This window comes from Carassius gibelio, chromosome A24, assembly GCF_023724105.1.
Source record: "Carassius gibelio isolate Cgi1373 ecotype wild population from Czech Republic chromosome A24, carGib1.2-hapl.c, whole genome shotgun sequence".
In the NCBI taxonomy this organism is placed as follows: Eukaryota; Metazoa; Chordata; class Actinopteri; order Cypriniformes; family Cyprinidae; genus Carassius; species Carassius gibelio.
In genome coordinates, this window is record NC_068394.1 from 14,778,522 (window position 1) to 14,796,348 (window position 17,827).

At 35.7% G+C, this 17,827-nt stretch overlaps 1 protein-coding gene across 1 annotated transcript in view; it reads left to right on the plus strand.

The window, feature by feature from the left end:
• vstm2a (V-set and transmembrane domain containing 2A) overlaps positions 1-15,601 on the plus strand; it is a 46,068-nt gene extending 30,467 nt beyond the window's left edge. The window contains exons 3-5 of the mRNA XM_052542737.1: positions 6,634-6,684; positions 7,168-7,507; positions 11,917-15,601. Of these exons, the coding sequence (XP_052398697.1) occupies positions 6,634-6,684; positions 7,168-7,507; positions 11,917-11,993 (468 nt within the window). The 3' untranslated portion in view covers positions 11,994-15,601. The remainder of the gene's footprint in view (positions 1-6,633; positions 6,685-7,167; positions 7,508-11,916) is intronic.
• The last annotated feature ends 2,226 nt before the right edge of the window (positions 15,602-17,827 follow it).

Here is a 17,827-nt window from a genome sequence, read left to right on the forward strand (position 1 = left end):
AAAAAGAATAATTATATATTACATATAATTTGTTAGTAAAACAAAGCGTTTTTTTTTTTTTGTGTGTGTGCTTTAAAGAGTATGGGTAGTGTACATTTGCCCCATTTTTTTTTTCGAATCACATAATTATAAACAGCACAATTATTAAATTGTGGCATGTCATTGGGTGTAACATGGGAGCCATAATGACAGAGTAGAAGATCCATATGCAAGGTTTTATTAGAAGTGTAGTCAGACAGGCAGAACAGTACAATCTCAGGGAACAGACAAAAGAGTAATCCGATATGCAGGCAATGGTCAGGGCAGGCAGCAAGCAATCAATAAGAAGGAAACAGTCCAGGCTCAAAAACAAGGCAAGGCAAGTAACAGGGAACAAGGTAAACAGGAGAACACAGTTTCACTACAGACTAACAATCAACAGTGATGTGTTTGTGGGTAAATCCTTTATAGTCTTTCTAATTTGATGCATCTGTGGACTGGTGATGAGTGCTGAAAAGTCTTGGCAAAGGATTGTGGGAAATTGAGTTCTGGGTGAATAGTAAAAGTCAGCTATGAAGTGCCCTCTGGTGGAGATCATGAGCACTTCAGTGTGTGATCGTGACATAGGGACTACTGAAAAGACATTTAGATGTTTAGTTTAAAATGCAAAGTAGTGAACACCATCATTAAGGTCTGTGAACACTTGCATTTTTACAACAATATAAGTGTGTTGCATAAGGTAATGAAAAGTTTTACACACACTTGTGGTTTTCAACACGTGGGCCAAACACGGGAAATATGTAATGTGAGTAGACAAGTGGTCAAGTACAAAAAAACTGGGTATTGGAACATACCCACTGTCTTCATGAATGACTCATTCACGCACTCGATAAAAAAAATAAATAAATAATAATAATAAAAAAATAAATAAATGTATGGATTTGATTGGAACTATTTTTGTTATAAAGAAAATAGTATAAAAAATAAAACATCAACACAACAATAACTTGTTTACAGAGCTATCAGTATCACATTTATATTGCTGGTGAGATATCACTAAACTGTATAATATGATATAAATATAAATATAATGATTTTTTTTTTACTCATATCTTGAATTTTAGGCTCATTTATCTGCATCCTAATCAGTGGTGGACGAAGTACACAAATCAAGTACTTGAGTAAAAGTACAGATACATATGGTAAAATATTACTCCAGTAAAAGTAAAAGTACTCCTTTTTCAATTTTACTCAAGTGAAAGTACAAAAGTACTAAATTTTTTATGTACTTAAGTAAAAAAGTACTGCAAGATAGATGTTTGCAATTTTATATAGGCTACTTAATTTAATTTTATATTAGCACATTTTAATAATCCTACTGTTTAAAATACCTTGGATTTTTTCAAAATAACCACTATATGGAGTCAAGATATATTTTTGTTGTTGATATGGACTACGCTGATGCGAGTAATGCTCACTGTGAAGCTTACACTGTGATGTACCTGAGAGAAAACAGAGATGACCATCTGATTTTCACCAGTAAGAACAAAGTATTTTAAAGTTTGTTGTTTTACAGAATATCAAAGTTACAGTAAAGACCAAAAGTTTGGACACACCTTGTCATTCAAAGAGTTTTTTTTATTTTCATGACTATGAAAATTGTAGAGTCACACTGAAGGCATCAAGGGCTGTTTGAGCAAGAAGGAGAGTGATGGGGTGCTGCTCCAGATGACCTGGCCTCCTCAGTCACCGGACCTGAACCCAATCGAGATGGTTTAGTGGTGAGCTGGACCGCAGACAGAAGGCAAAAGGGCCAACAAGTGCTGAGCATCTGTCGGGGAACTCCTTCAAGACTGTTGAAGACCATTTCAGGTGACTACCTCTTGAAGCTCATCTAGAGAATGCCAAGAGTGTGCAAAGCAGTAATCAAAGCAAAAGGTGGCTACTTTGAAGAACCTTCAATATGACATATTTTCAGTTGTTTCACACTTTTTTGTTATGTATATAATTCCATATATAATTCCACATGTGTTAATTCATAGTTTTGATGCCTTCAGCGTGAATCTACTATTTTTATAGTCATGAAAATAAAGAAAACTCTTTGAATGAGAAGGTGTGTCCAAACTTTTGGTCTGTACTGTATATATGACATGATAATAAGGCCTGAAGTTAGGAAGAACATTTTAAGGAAAAAAATAATAAAAAAATTTGTAAATAAAGATAAGGTGGCTGAATAAAAATATTTGGACATTATTTATAAAAATTACATCAACTTAGCACCAACAAGCTTGTTAGCTAGACAGTTAGCATCAGCTAACAATATTTACTTATTTTCAGTACGATGAACATTCATGTCTGTCTACTCGTCTAGTTAATCCAAACAATATACATATGTATAACGTTACTGTCGATAAACAATATAAAAACAGACGTCACATTGGACATTTTAATAAAACTGTTAACATTAAGGCAGCGGTGAATTTGAACGTGCATTAGTTATTGTATTTAATCTGTGTTATTTTTTTTATTTATTTAATTTTTTGTTGTTGTTGTTGTTGTTTTTTTACCTAAAATTGATGTCTGCATCGTCTGCACTTGAGCATTTCAGTGGGCTTAAATATATCACTCTTTACAACAGATTTAGTTCCCAAACAACTGACATTTTTGACCTAAATATGATTTTCAGTTACAATAATTAATCCAAAATTTCGACATTAATAACTTACTTTTAGCAACATCAGACGCACGCGCGCTCACAAGATCTCCCGGTTCTTACTTCTGGGGACTCGTCTCGCACTAAACGGTTCATTTGAATCAGTGAGTGGTCGACCTCAGAACATTCGTAAACGAATTGTTTGGTTTGATTCGCGATCCGATTTAAAAGTTTATTTTGAAAAGATTCAGTTCGTTCATGAGGAATCACACACCGCTTCTGCGTGTCGGGGCACATGATATTATAGGGAGTAACTATATGTTTTATGAAATGTAGTGAAGTAAAAAGTACGATTCTATGCTTTGGAATGTAGTGAAGTAAAAGTAAAAGTTGCTCAAAATAAAACTACTTCAGTAAAGTACAGATACTTGAAAAATGTACTTAAGTACAGTAACGAAGTAAAGCTACTCCGTTACTGTCCACCACTGATCCTAATAGACTCCACCATTCAGTCAGTCGTCCTGTATCATATTCATCAGAAACTGCATCAGTGGAAGATGACAGACAGCAATGGAAAGGGTGCTCCATTAAATGCTTTAATAATACCTTATAATATGAAGCAGGATTAGAATATCAGTGGGTTCATAAAATAAAGAGTCGCTCTTTGCAGTGCAAGCTACTACTTAGAAGTCAAAGCTGAACACCTAGAACCACTAGTGAGATTGGAAATTCATTAGAGCACATTTAGTTTAATTGTATTTGATTTTAATGGGAGGCTACAGGAGGTCCCGGTCAATGGCAAGAATGTTATAGTGGAGATACGAGATCTCAGTGTAATGGAGATCAACGGCCTGTATTAACCAACAGTCAGCTCTGAGTGAGTTATCCGGATGCATGAGTCCTTCTACTGCCCTAAAAGCTTGCTTTCACTAACTTGATACTATTGAGGATGCCTGCATTTAGTTTGATTAATTAAAACCCTTCTGGAAAACAACTGTATTTTTTGTTTTCTTAAAACTAGATGCATTTATTTCAGAAGGAAGTTTTGATAATATACTGTAACAAGTTTATATACTGAGAATAAAAAATGCATTTTAAAAGAGAATACTGTTGAATCAAAATGGTATTTGTTTAAGCATAAACTTAAATTTAGTTTAATTTACGCTTAAAACAAAATGCCATTGGGGCAATACATTAAATACATATCTAAAAACAGTACCTATTCTTCATATTGTTACTGGAACACTAGTAATATATATATATATATATATATATATATATATATATATATATATATATATATATATATATATAAATAAAGTAACAGATATGTTAAATTGTTTTATATGTAACCCTGATCTGTTGTAAAAACAGGTATATTTTAATAACTTTCCAAAACAGTACTTTTTTTTTCTACTTTTGCTTTAGTTTAGAGTTAGTTTTGCTTTAGTTACACTTAAGTGACCTTCAGTAATATTATCTGCAGGTAATATTTTTACAAGTGGAAGTTTTACATTTAATACTTTTTCATAAGGGTTACTGTGAATCTCATCATGGACTTCTACAGTTTGTATCTTTTGCTGTTCAATCCGTCAGTCAGTTCCAGAAAGTGTTTCTCTGTCCTTGTTCGCCCTTCAGCAAAACTGCAGTGAAAGTTGCAGCATTCAACGCAGTGTCGTTGATATCATGTGGCAGCATGAGGAGTCTCTGCACTTATGCTCAACCCTGTCAGCAACTTCTACTTCTTTAAAATGCCATTTGGCACTTTTTCTCTTCTAAATAAGTGATACCTACTTAAAACCAATGCACAGAGCATAGGTGGCTTTAAATCTAGGTTCAAACCGTGTCAGAATCAGCTCATCAGGGGTATTCACTTTCTCTCCAAAGGTAAGCTGGGATGAATCCTGAACATATAATACTTCCAGAGAGCCGCAAGCAAACATGACATTATTGGCATTAAGGATGAACACGTTTACCAGGAATCTAATGTGTTCCTTATTGCTTAATCTAAAACCAATTGCCTCAGACCTCGAACAGATGAAGTTCATCATTCAGCAGCATGTTGTCAGGCGGAAGCGTCATTTCTCTTTAGCCTGATGGATTTTGTGTTGATTGTTTTTTGATGTGCTGCTTTTTGAATATTTCAAACTCCTTAAAGAGCAGAAAACGGTGCCTGCAGTGCCATCTGTTCCTGCGCTGCTTCTAATGAATCATTGTTCGGTTAGCTCTGGCGACGGATCACCTCTCTCTGTCTACATGTCGTCTCTAAACAAACAATTAAATGCTCTTCTCAAACATTCAGAGTTTCTTATGCCATAATTTGTAACAGAACAACAATTCAAGTTCACGGCAGCACAAGCTTGAATGATTTATTTTTTTCTCTCCGTGTAATTAGAGATCCATAAATATGGAATGTCTAAACCGATAATGATAACCGATAATCAGCTCGCCATTTTGATACTCAATTATTTGACCTTTTGCATTCTAACAAGCAGGATAATTGGCTGATTAATTAAAAACCACCCACTTGATGCAAAAATAAGAGTCATTAATTAAACTATTTTTAGTATGAAGTTTTATAAATGCAGAATGAGACGTGGTAAAGAGCCACAGATGTCTGTCTGGCATGCTGGACTAACATAATAAAATAAAATAAAATAAAATATAATAAATGCTCAGACGGAATGCAGAAATGTAATAATTCACATTGTGTTATGTAATTTGCTGTGTGTGCACATGCAAACAGGTTAGTTAGGTCATTAGTTAGATCCAGCAAAATGCAATTTAAAAAAAAAATATGATCACTTCTAATTCCTCGAGGCCAGTTTCATAAAACACATTTACCAAATAAGCCAGGCTTATTTCAGTTAGTCTGACTCATATAGTCTGACTCATATATTCGTGTTAATTTTGATTACCGGTCACAATATTTGAAACCATTCAGTTCTGTTTGTCCGTATCATTGATGCACCAGAACCATCTGCTCTTTCTCACTTTCGTGTTTTCAACAGTGAAGGCTGGAACGTACAACTTAACTCTCAAAACCTCAAATAATTAAAAAAACATAAGGCATCACACACTTGCCTTATGAAAATCTGAAGATCATATACTACACCTGCTCTATTTCTGCTCAGAATTCATTATGAAGATGCATTGCTGCTTAAAGTCAGAATACATACCGTCTGCTCAGACCCACCTCAACCCTTAGAGTCAAAGTATTGTATAAAGCTGTGATTTGTGTGTAAATGCATTTATGTCACTTCTGAGATTCATTAAACACATAAATGCCTCTTCAGGTTCTAAAATCGACTCAAAATATCAATCATGTTTGTTGCTCTGACTGACTGGATTTATTGTCTAAAGCTAAAAAACGGAAATCTGTGCCCATCATACAGTGCAAATATTTTCAGTGATTTCTCAAATCTGCAACTACCTCTGACTTGTCCAGACTGTAAATTGTTGCTTAAATCTGGGCAAAATCAGTGTTGTGTATTCCAGCCTTGAGTTAACTTACTGCCGATGACCAAAGAAAGATAGAGAGAGCAACACTGTGTGTGTTTGAATGAAAAGTGTGTGTGTGTGCGTGTGTGTGTGTGTATGGTCTCTGCATAGTAAGTTTCAGAGCAAAGTATGTCACTTTAAATGTCTTGGTTTACAGTAAATGCACCAAATATCTCTGCATGTGTTGTGAGTTTAATGTATTTATGAACACAGCAGGCACCAGATATGATGTATTTCCACAGTTGTATAATCTTCAACAATTTTTCAACAATGGTCAGACGATCACAGCATTTCACAAGATTCACAATGAGATGTGTTTGGAAAACTGTTGTCACAGAAACTCAAAAGGCTTCCATGCTGTTTTTTTTTTTTCCTTCAAATTTCAGTTTACTGTGAAAACACTAGTCATCACAGCATTTTCATACACAGTGTAAAAAGTGTAGATTTGATTTACAACATGAGAACCCCTAAACTCTCCTGTTATTGTTGTTCATGAGCAGATGGAGCTGATTCCAGATCCAGATCCTGATGAAGAAGGGACTAAAATAAGTGTGAGTACATGACCTATGGCTATATATTCAGAATGCACTACTACACACTCCAGAAACCATATTTGCAACGATACAGTAAATTATGTCATGTATTTGATTGTTGGGAGAATAATCTCTTTATTAAAGCTGGTTAATGCAGCTTACTTGATATAAAATCAGAGTTGATAGCAGAAAGACACATGAGAATACAATATTGTAAAATTACAATAAAAGAGCTTTGACTGCATATAAATCTCTATACTATCAATCAGACAACACGATCTCCATGTAGGAGAGATTGCAAGCAACAAGCAAATATTGATCTTTTAGAGGCTTTTGCACATTAGATATGATACAGTTAGGCTTTATAGGGTTAAAATAACTTGATGGCACCTCTGCTGTTATGAAAGGCCTCTAAAGCAAAGACGCTAGCAAATAAAGATGTTATCGGTTGGTCTAGAGCAGCAAGTACATGTAAGAATCTGTCTTCCATTCTCTTCACAGACAGCCAAGGTCCAAGGCAATGACATCTCCCACAATCTGCAGATCTCTCGGGTGAGCAAGAATGATGAGGGTCTATACGAATGTCGCGTCACAGATGCCAACTATGGAGAACTGAAGGAGTACAAAGCTCAAGCCTACCTAAAAGTCAACGCCACCATCCGCCCGCGCAACAGGGCCATTAAGAAGAGCTCTCCGCTGCACCTGACCGATAAGAAACCCCGCAAGAGCAGCTCAGCTCTCGGCCAGGACAGCAACGGCTTGAGTTCAGACCAGAAGTCCCAGTCCACTTCTACTTTGCAGACGTCACACTCCAAAACAGTGGAGCACAGCACAGGGTCAGGTATGAGATGCTTTACGTACGCTTCAGGGATCGATTTCTGTCTCTAGCATATATTCATTTGTGTTTCAAGATGTTTGCGGATTGTCATTAGAAATGGGCTCATGTGTATCTGCAAGATTTCATTATTAATCGTCTGTGATACCATAGAATGATAGATATTGCAGTGTTTAGGGAATTTTCTAACTTTCCACTGTATTAAATATCATGCACTACTGGAAAATGAATAAAATAAACATCATCCTTCTAATGAGCGAATTTTATTAGTATTTTAATTTGCATTTAAAATATGTACATAATAATTCATATCTGAGCAAGATATTTATGGCTAATCACTGTAAGTGTAATAAGCTACATTTAATTACTTCAGCGTTTATGTAATTGGAATTCAAACTCAAACTCAGTTTGCAGCCACTTTGTAAAGTTTCACATTACTGTACGTACTTCTATTGCAATTATGCTTCTACATTTTCATTGCTATATAAAAATGTCTTTGAGAGTTTTACCGTGAGGGACCAACCAGTTATTATGGCTCTTTTAATTAGTTGCAACATAATATTGCAAATTTAAATATAAAAAGCATATTTGTACATATGTAAAATGTTTCATTTGCATGGAGCATGGAATCATTATAATTTAATAGTCTGTAGGTACTCTACTGACCTCAAAATAGCAAATTAATTTGTCTTTTGAAAGGAAACATTGCCTCTGTTATATAAAATCTGAAAAAAGTGTGGGTGTGTTTAATAACTTTGGAAAATATCTCCACCAGATCTTGAATATTTGCATTTCAAGTATTATTAGTCTGCACTAAAATCAGGTATTAGGTTTACATATTTAAAATCAGGTTATAGTTAACACATTCTGCATCGTTGTGTCCCAAATCATGCTAGACTAATGAGATTGAGTAACCTTGCTGAATATCCAGTTCTGTCATTCTAATTCAACATCCTGCACACCGTGGCCAATTCAATTCAGTTCTCAACTTTTGATTTGAATAGGAACCAATTTGTACATTCTAGAATATCCAAAACCAGCAAAGATCATACAATCCCCAAAAAAAAAATAGAAGTAAAAGATGCTGGAAACCACGAATACTCTACCCTCTTTTAGCCTTAGAGATCCGTCACTACTACAGCATCAGCGAGCTGTAATTACAGCTCCTGACATGCTGGCATGACTCATACTCTTCCTTACAGCTAATCAGATGCGACTGGTAATGAACCTATAGATGTGACGCATAATCGACAGTGCATTTCGGCCCAGAGTTAAAAGGGCCTGCAAGAATGATTAATTACTGCAAGCAAAAGAAGGGCGGAAAGCTTGGGGCCGATGTGATTGCTTGTTTCAGGAAGGTTCCCGTTCGGCTTGATCACCTCGGGCCAAATGAGATCTGGCAGAGAGGAGCAGAGGGTCATGGGAGGATCCTCCTCTCCTCTCTGATTTAGAGCTCCAGCGAAGCTCCCCGGACACCGAACCCCCTCCCATCGCTGCGCTCTGGCTGACGGAAAAATCCTATAAATGTCACCATGATTTACTGAATATTTAATTTCCCATTTCCTCTTTGTTGCCTTGTTTTAGGGTTTTATGACCAGTATACATCCTTGAGCTTCTCCTGTTCTCTTCTGTATTCGAGGCAGGTGTGCAATAAGTTCAGAGCGGAATTAGATCGCATTTGCTTTGAAGTCTTCAGGCCTTGTATCGCACCTAATTTCATTGTTCAAAGGACAAAAAAAATCGGAGGAAAAACAACTTGAAATGCGGTTTTAAAAAAAATTCAGGCGTATTTAGAGTACTGAGTGAGAACATGGAACATGATCAAACCTGCTAACAATAGGACCCAGAAACTGACTTTGTGGAAAAAGTGTAAGACATCCATCATTTATCAAAGTGTTCCTATACAAACCTGCACCACAAAATAAATAAATAAATAAGATTTTAATTAAATTGATGTTTTATCTGTTTCTAAACTGGCATCCAGCGCAGAGCTGTACTTGTGTTTCTCTGTAACACAGCTGTTGTCACATATAGGTTGTTTTAAAAATACTCTGAAAAGCCTTTAGAAAGGCATATTCGGCTGCAGGAGGCTCAACATTAACCCCTTTTCATGGTGTAATGGCAGTTTTCAGCTTGATTTATATGGGGAGGTTTTAGCACAAGGCCTCTGTGAATAGGCAGATAGCATCTTCTTTATTTACACAGACTAATAACAGGACTATTTTGTGGTACAGTACCTGGGCAATTTAGAGTTGTTCTGATTGCATTTTATGTTAAAAAAGTAATAGTATTAGTAATATTGCACATAAGATGTATACCATGTGCATGAACATCCTTGTTGCTTTAGTACTATGAAATTTTAATAATAATAATAATTATTATTATTAAAGCATTTAGCAGATGCTTTTATCCAAAGCGACTTAAAGTCCATTCAGGCTAACAATTTTTACCTAACGTGTTAACTGGGAATCGAACCCACAACCTCGCGCTGCTAACGCAATGCTCTATCACTTAAACCACAGGAAAAACCTACATTATTTAAGAACATTAAGTTACACTAATCAAAAATGAGAACCATAACATTGGCAACCAGATGATTTATTTATGTGTGTTTGTATTTATTTATTTATTTTCAAAATTAATGCTTACTTTATTTCATTTTATTTTAGTTTATATAAGAGTTGTTCCGATTCCAATACTAGTATCGGAAAAATATACCACAACAAATTCTGGCATCGACATCGGCGAGTACATGAACCCATATACCGATCCAATACCATTTTCTAAAACAAGACCCACTTATGACCGCTAGCTTTGCCTAACCGCTGCACGGTTCTTCTTTGCTGCTCAGAATGCATTGCAAACACAGGAAGTTGTGCTGTGTTGCCACAAGCAACCCCTGTTTAGAGCCAGTGTTTGGAATAACGCCGTTTAAAAGAAGGGCGTTAGGTAACAAAGTTATTTTTCAGTAACGGGGTAATCTAACTAATTACTTTTCCCGTCGTTACAATGCCGTTAACATTACTGGACGTAAAATGTGATGCGTTACTATGCATTGATTTATCTGAATGCACCCCTGGCTCACACAGCGAGTGAGAGATAACGAGATAAGCGATTATGACGCCAGCGGCGCCAAACACACACGCGCGCACGTGCATGCACGCAACAGCTAAACAGAGATTCGCAGCCGAGATGGCGATTCAGGAGCAATCCGATGAAAAGTTGGCATTTTCAAGGTGGAGATATGCACTACTTCAAATTCATTGTGGTCAAAGGCAAGAACTTGCATGTAATGTGTGGCACGCATCTACAAAGCTAGTGGCCAAAAACACTTCTCTTACAAAGATAATACTTGAAGTGCAGAATAAAACTCTTGCTGTCTGTTGACGTGCAATAAATATCGAAAGTTATGTACGAACACCTGTCTGTTCTACTCATTTTAACTGACTTGTGAAAACTGCAAAAAAAAAAAAAAAAAAAAAAAACATTCTTTCACATATAGCAACTTCTTTTTTTTTTTTTTTTTACAGTAACGCAAATAGTTACTTTCCCTGGTAACGAGTTACTTTTATTATAGAGTAATTCAGTTACTAACTCAGTTACTTTTTGGAACAAGTAGTGAGTAACTATAATTAATTTCTTTTTTAAAGTAACGTTCCCAACAGTGTTTAGAGCAGCGAAGAAGTAATGAAAACGCGTTAGCAGCACTGATCTATATATGACTGATTCACTCATCGCGTTCTAAACTGCCAAAAGACAGTGAAGCCGCTTCTATATTATAGATCAGTAAAACAGTAAAACGGCGACTAGGGATGCCACAAGTACTGGCACTCCACTACCAAGTTGGTGCTGAAAATGTAAAAATGTGATGATACCAGCGTCTCTTTAGTACCGGTAGTAAGTTACCGACTCCCGAGTATATTCGGTAGCCGCAGCTGCATTCAGTCACTTCCATGTTAGTCTAAGCGCAGGGCTCCAGGCTGTAGCCGACTCAAGTAAATTATAGATACCCCAAATTTCTACTTAAGTAAGGTAACAAAGTATTTGTACTTCATTACTTGACACCTCTGGATTTCCTAGATGCAAATACAAAGTGTACATAACAACAGTTAGATGGAAAGTCAGCAATTAGTTATGATAATTTCCATATTTTACTTATTTTGTGGAACAGCTTGTAATCGTGCCTGTTTTTACAATATATTTGCTGTAAAATCTGCATTTATTTTTCTTTTTTGAAGTACTTCCTTAAAGGGTCGTACAATAAATGAGCAGCAAAAGCCTGTGGGTTTGAAGTATTCTTATGCTATTAGCTCAGTCTTGTATAATCAAGGCTAGACCGGTGTGTTTCATTATATTTGAAGTGAAGTGCTTCTGTTTTGCCTTTCTGTTCAATATCCTCTCATCTCTCTCCACAGGTATGAGGATATCCATGAGTAATGGACTCGCTATTCTGCTTCTCACGTCCGGCCTCATGAGGGGAGCGTGGCTATAGTTTCAAGACAATGACTCTTTTTTTTTTCCCAGAATCACTCTTATTTCAGAGCCAAGAGAAAATCGCCTGCTATTTGGACGGAGCGGAAAGCACTGTTGTCCCTCAATACTCCACCCAATGTAGTCTAACAATCATCACCAGAAGCACCTTCGTTTCTAAAGCCTAGGAGAAGGAAACTGCCATAATGGACACGTGCTTCACACTAAAATAAAACTCCGGACAGAACAAACATGCACAGACGGGGTTTTGCACCCCATATATTTTGGTTGTTTTTTGTTGACCTTTTATCTCCAGCTGTGGATTTAATACATGCTCTGACGTTCAGAAGAGTCTATATTTGTGTAACATATGAATATATGAACAGATATACAGTAATTATAGAGTATCTGCTTACAAATTCCCTCCACTCTGTACAGCCATTCACTTGTCGTATATTCATATGCAAAAGCAGCCTTGAAGTGAAAATAACAGCACCACTGCTTAGTACATATTGTGTCTGGATCGCTAACTGAGCTCAGCTTGACTATGTGGTAAACTGCAGTGGTTTGCATTGTTTTTGGCATATTACATGTGCTGTATGTTCGTTGACTCCTCCGTCCTGTTGGTAACTCTGTGTTCCTCACATCATGTGAGAGGCACATAAAGCTAGCATGTAGCATTTGAGCATAGCCATCAATGGCAGAAATCAAATCTCTCACACAATCATGTCATTTCAGAGCATCATTTCAGTGTAGTTGAAAAGATATTGTTTGGCTCTTATTTCCTTTTTTTTTTTTTTTTTTTTTGAGGGTTTGGAGGGGCAGACGAATCGATTGAAAGAAATGTCCTGAGCTTTCAACCTTCACGAGTTACATGACCTTCAGCACCACTGAATGCTGTGATTGTGTCCTCCTAAACATCTCAAGTACATTTCACCCACGTTTAAGTGCTGAAGATGATTGCTTTTCACCTCTTGAAGCGGCTGTCATTTCCGCACTGTGTTTACCATCTTCAAGATCATGCTGCATCATGGATTTCCACTAAAGCTGAACAAAATCTATAGTTGTTGTGAATTGGTTTTCTGTCTTTATTATTATTATTATTATTATTATTATTATTATTATTATTATTATTATTTAATTTGTCTTTTTTGTCAATTGAAAATGGAATGTCTTTCTGACTAAAATACAATATATATTGAATTTTTCATTTTATTTTGAGTGCAGATTTCAAGCAGTTTGAATTATGAAAGAGGTTAACATTTTCCCTATATCAAATTGGCATTGCAGGATACCTTTAAGAAGTGTTTTAAAATAATTTAGCTTATTCTAATGCAAAAAGCACTTAATTCAAAAGGTTAACTTACATCACAAGTGATTAAACACACTATGGGCCCTATCACACAGCCGGCGCAATGCGAAGCAAGACGAAGCACAATTGTGTTTGCTAGTTTCAGTCTGGCGCCGTTCGCATTTTTCCATCCAGCGCCATCATTTTTCTGTCATTAAAATAGACACACCTTGAGTCCAACTGTGCTGTGCACTTTACACTTTGCATTTAGATCATTAGAATAGGGCCCTTAAACACTAAAATATCCTCTACTGCAAACTAGATGAAGAAGTAACTGACGGATCTTATTGTGGTTAATCAGGGTCAGATTGAACATTTTGAGATTAATACCAAGATATAGTTTTTAAAAAGCATCAAATTGACATATTCCCCCATGATGCCCTTATCATTGTATTTTAAAAGCAATGATAGTGGTTGAAAATAAGACAGTGACATTTAACCGAAACTGTGTTATCAACAAGAACAGAGCGTTCTTCAAGGAATGTCAAGGTTTTGAAAGGAATCTGAAGCTGCGGTTGATGGGATTCATTCTGCTTGACATTCTGCTCTAGTATTGATGTCCTGAGGTGTTTTTATATCATTTAACCAAAGACTGCTGAGATGGGCACGTTGCAGTACTGTTTACAAACTACATAAGAGCCCCATGTTTTACACCAAATCTGGGCTCGCTTTCTGAAAACTATTTTTTACACTTATGGTGGAGTTGTGTGTAGTGTTTGCTTCTCAGTTTTGGTTTTCAAGGCATTTGCATTGGGATTATTTTGGATTAAAACATGAAATATAGAATCTCTCAACAACAAACACAAAACCAACATGAAATGCTGTTAAAATACTGTCACCTAAGGGATATGTTCATGCAGTGATTTTTTCCTGCACTTTTATTCTGTTATGTGATTAATTATGCTGTATTTATATTATCAATACAATATTATTATAAATATAATATATTATAAATATTATATAAACAAGACACACAATAGCCAATTGCATTAGAAATTTATGACACCTGAGGCAAAAACTCTTGTTTAAAATTACAGTAAAAAATGTTATCCATGTTAAAATGAGAGTAAAATTAGAGTCTTCTCCCAGAATATCCTTAAACAAGGTCATGAAACAAACAACAAAAAAATACACCATGATATTTCTTTGAATAATGAGACGGGTCGTGCAATAGAAGGTTGTTCAGCAAGATTCTTTCCAAATTTTACTCTTCATAATTGGAACAGTAATCATAAAACCAGCTGGAGGCTCTAAATTCTCTGTAGATTCATGGGCATGCGACTTTCAGTGCAGCTGCTATCCAGGAGTTCTTCGTTGGTGATGTACAGCGTAGGCTTGTTGATTTAAGTAGGCTGATCTACATTAAACTTTGTTTTTAAGACGGCACTTTAAATTAGGCACACAACACAGATGAAGATCCGCATTGGTGTGTGCTCTAAATAGACAAAACACCTAAACTAAATCCATCAGCTGCATTTTAACACACCTGAGGTTATAAATACAGTCTGGTTGTCATACTTCAAAAACAAACTCATTTCATTTCAAAGGTTTATGTAGACAAGTATTTTGAATGGGATTCAGATGAATATATTTGATGCCTTGTACAGTCTGTGTAAAAGTCACTGTACACTAAAACAAGCCGCATGATTTATTTCTATTTCTGTTTGTTTCCTTTTTTACTCCAAGAGGATAAACTGTTACAGTCGTGATTAACTCAAAGGACAGCAGTGTTATATGTGTGTTTTTGTGTCGCCATCTGTTTGGAGAGCTCAACGGGATAGACTTTCCATCCTTTGGGATGTCGTTTTGGGCCAAACCTCTGGAGATATTAGCTGGATTTTGGAAATCTGAACAGCAGCAGCTGAATCTGACAGAACAGAGATTATGTTTGACGAAATGGACACTCAAAGCAATGAGCAAAGATGGAGCCGCTTCTTGGATCTCTGGATATTGTTTTGGATGCTTATGGTTAGACGTGTTGATTTCTGCATGTGATAAACCCATTGTACAAGCATACAGAGATCAATCCTTCCACTACTGGGATCTGTATTTCAGAAAGTTTCATCCGGGGTAGGATCTTCTTCAAATGCATCATCACCGGCAACACAAGGAATCGGTGTATATAAGGATCACCTCTTCGCCATCTTGTTGGAGTCTTAATTAAATGTTTATCTGATTCTTTCTAATACATGACATAAGAAAAAAAATATAAAGCTGTCACGGCATAAGCAAAGCTGAAGTTTGTAATATAAAATGAGCCAAATTTTAATAAAATATCTTCACGGGCTGTCTAGAGACAGATTTTTTTATGAGACGTGAATCGTGATTTACAGTATGTGGTGCATAAATTTTCCATAGCCGATTTATTTTTATTACTGAAAGAAGCCACTTTTGTATCATCTCCAGATGTCCTTAAAACCTTCTGACGCTTGAAGAGCATCGTGCTAAATAAGAGTTTGATCAGATAACAGATGATTGATTATGAGAGAAAAGATATGACATGCTGATGTATAAAGCACTCAAAGACATTTCCACACTATGACATATGAAAGAATTCAATTTCTTTAAAGCGCTGTCTTCATTTTTATTCATTTACCTAAAAACAAATACAAAATATAGAAAAGAAAAATAAACCGGGGAAGCAAGTCAGCATATCTCTCACTGCTTGAAAATATTAAATTAAATAAAGTTTAAATTAGACTTATATTTGTGGCTTGGTTGGATGCCTCCATAAAGCCAGTCTGAAAATTCAGATTTTATATTACACTGGTATCCGATGATTAACTGCTTGAAGAAAGTACGCCATACAGGCCCTGCCTGAAATATATCTTCTATAAATCATGAGAGTTTATGAAAGCAGGATGAATAATGAAAAACAAAACAAAAAATCCTATATTTTATTTCATTTAAATTTTGTGCTATTTTGTCATTTAAAAAATAAATAAAGAAATAAAAATAAAACAAATAAAAAAGAAATAATAGGCAAGGCAAGTTCATTTATAAAGCACATTTTTTTTATACACAATGGTAATTCAAAGTGCTTTACATAAAATAAAATAAAATAATAATTAAAATAATCACAACAATAAGACAAGGAATTTAAAAACTTTGAAAATGATTTAAAATGTATTTAAAATATTTAAAATGAATTTAAAGTTAAGAATACACAGTTATTATACATACACTATAGTGAAATCAGTTTAGGATATTTCACAGTGCTCATTTAATGCACAGCTAAACAGGTGAGTTTTGAGTTTGCATTTAAATGTGACTAATATTTTAGCACATCTGATCTCTTCTGGAAGCTGATTCCAACTACAGGCAGCATAATAACTAAAAATGGACTCTGCTTGTTTTGTGTCAACTCTTGGTATTTCTAACTGACTCAGTCATAACGTGTGGTCTGTTAGGAGCCACTGTTAAGAAGATATGCTTACTGTTTATATTCAGTAAGCATATCTTCAATGTATTTAGGTCCTAGGCCACTGAGTGATTTATAAAAGAGTAAAAGTACTCTAAATGAAGTGATGAGACCATTACGATAGTCTACCCTGCTGGAGATAAAGGCATGAACAAGTTTCTCCAAGTCTTAACTGGAAACAAAACAACTAATTCTTGCAATGTTTTTTAAAAGATAGTATGCTGATTTAGTTACTGCTTTGACATGACTACTGAAACTAAGGTCTGTCTCCAGAATCACACCAAGATTCCTGACTTGAAGGCATGCATTCATCTTGAGAACTTCATCTTTGTTTCCAAAAGCAATGACTTCAGTGTTTTCCTTGTTTAACTGAAGAAAGTTTTGGCACACCCAACTATTCATTTCATCAATGCATTGGCAGAGGGAGTCAATGGGGCTGTAGTCATTTGAAGATAAGGGTAGGTAAAGCTGGGTATTATCAGCATATCTCTGATAAGCAATTTGGTTCTTTCTCATTATTTGAATTATTGGGAGCATATAGGCTAAACAGGCTAAACTAGAGCGGTGCAAGAATTGACCCTTGTGGGACTCCGCATGTCATGGAAGTCCGCTTGTAATTATGCTCTCCTAGACTCACATAATAGCCTCTCCCTTCTAAGTATGACCTGAACCATTTCATTACCATCCTGGAAAGCCAGACCATGTTTTCCAGTCTCTCTAATAGTATATTATGATCGACAGTGTCAAACACAGCACTTAGATCTAGTAGTATCAGCACAGATATTTTGCCAGAATCAGGATTTAAGTGAATATCATATATTATCTTAATGAGTGTTGTCCAGGTATCCATTTGAGTTTAAGTAGTTGTTCAGCTGATTAAAGACTACCTTTTGAATAATCTTACTTATAAAAGGAAGATTTGATATTGGTCTATAGTTGCTCAGTATGGTGTTATCAAGATTGCTCTTTTTTTGAAGATGTTTAACAACTGCAGTTCAGTTCAGGGAGTTTGGAAAAGTCCCAGAAAGAAGTGTGGTGTTCACCACGTCTTAGAGATCTGCTTCTAAATGGTTATGCACCCTTT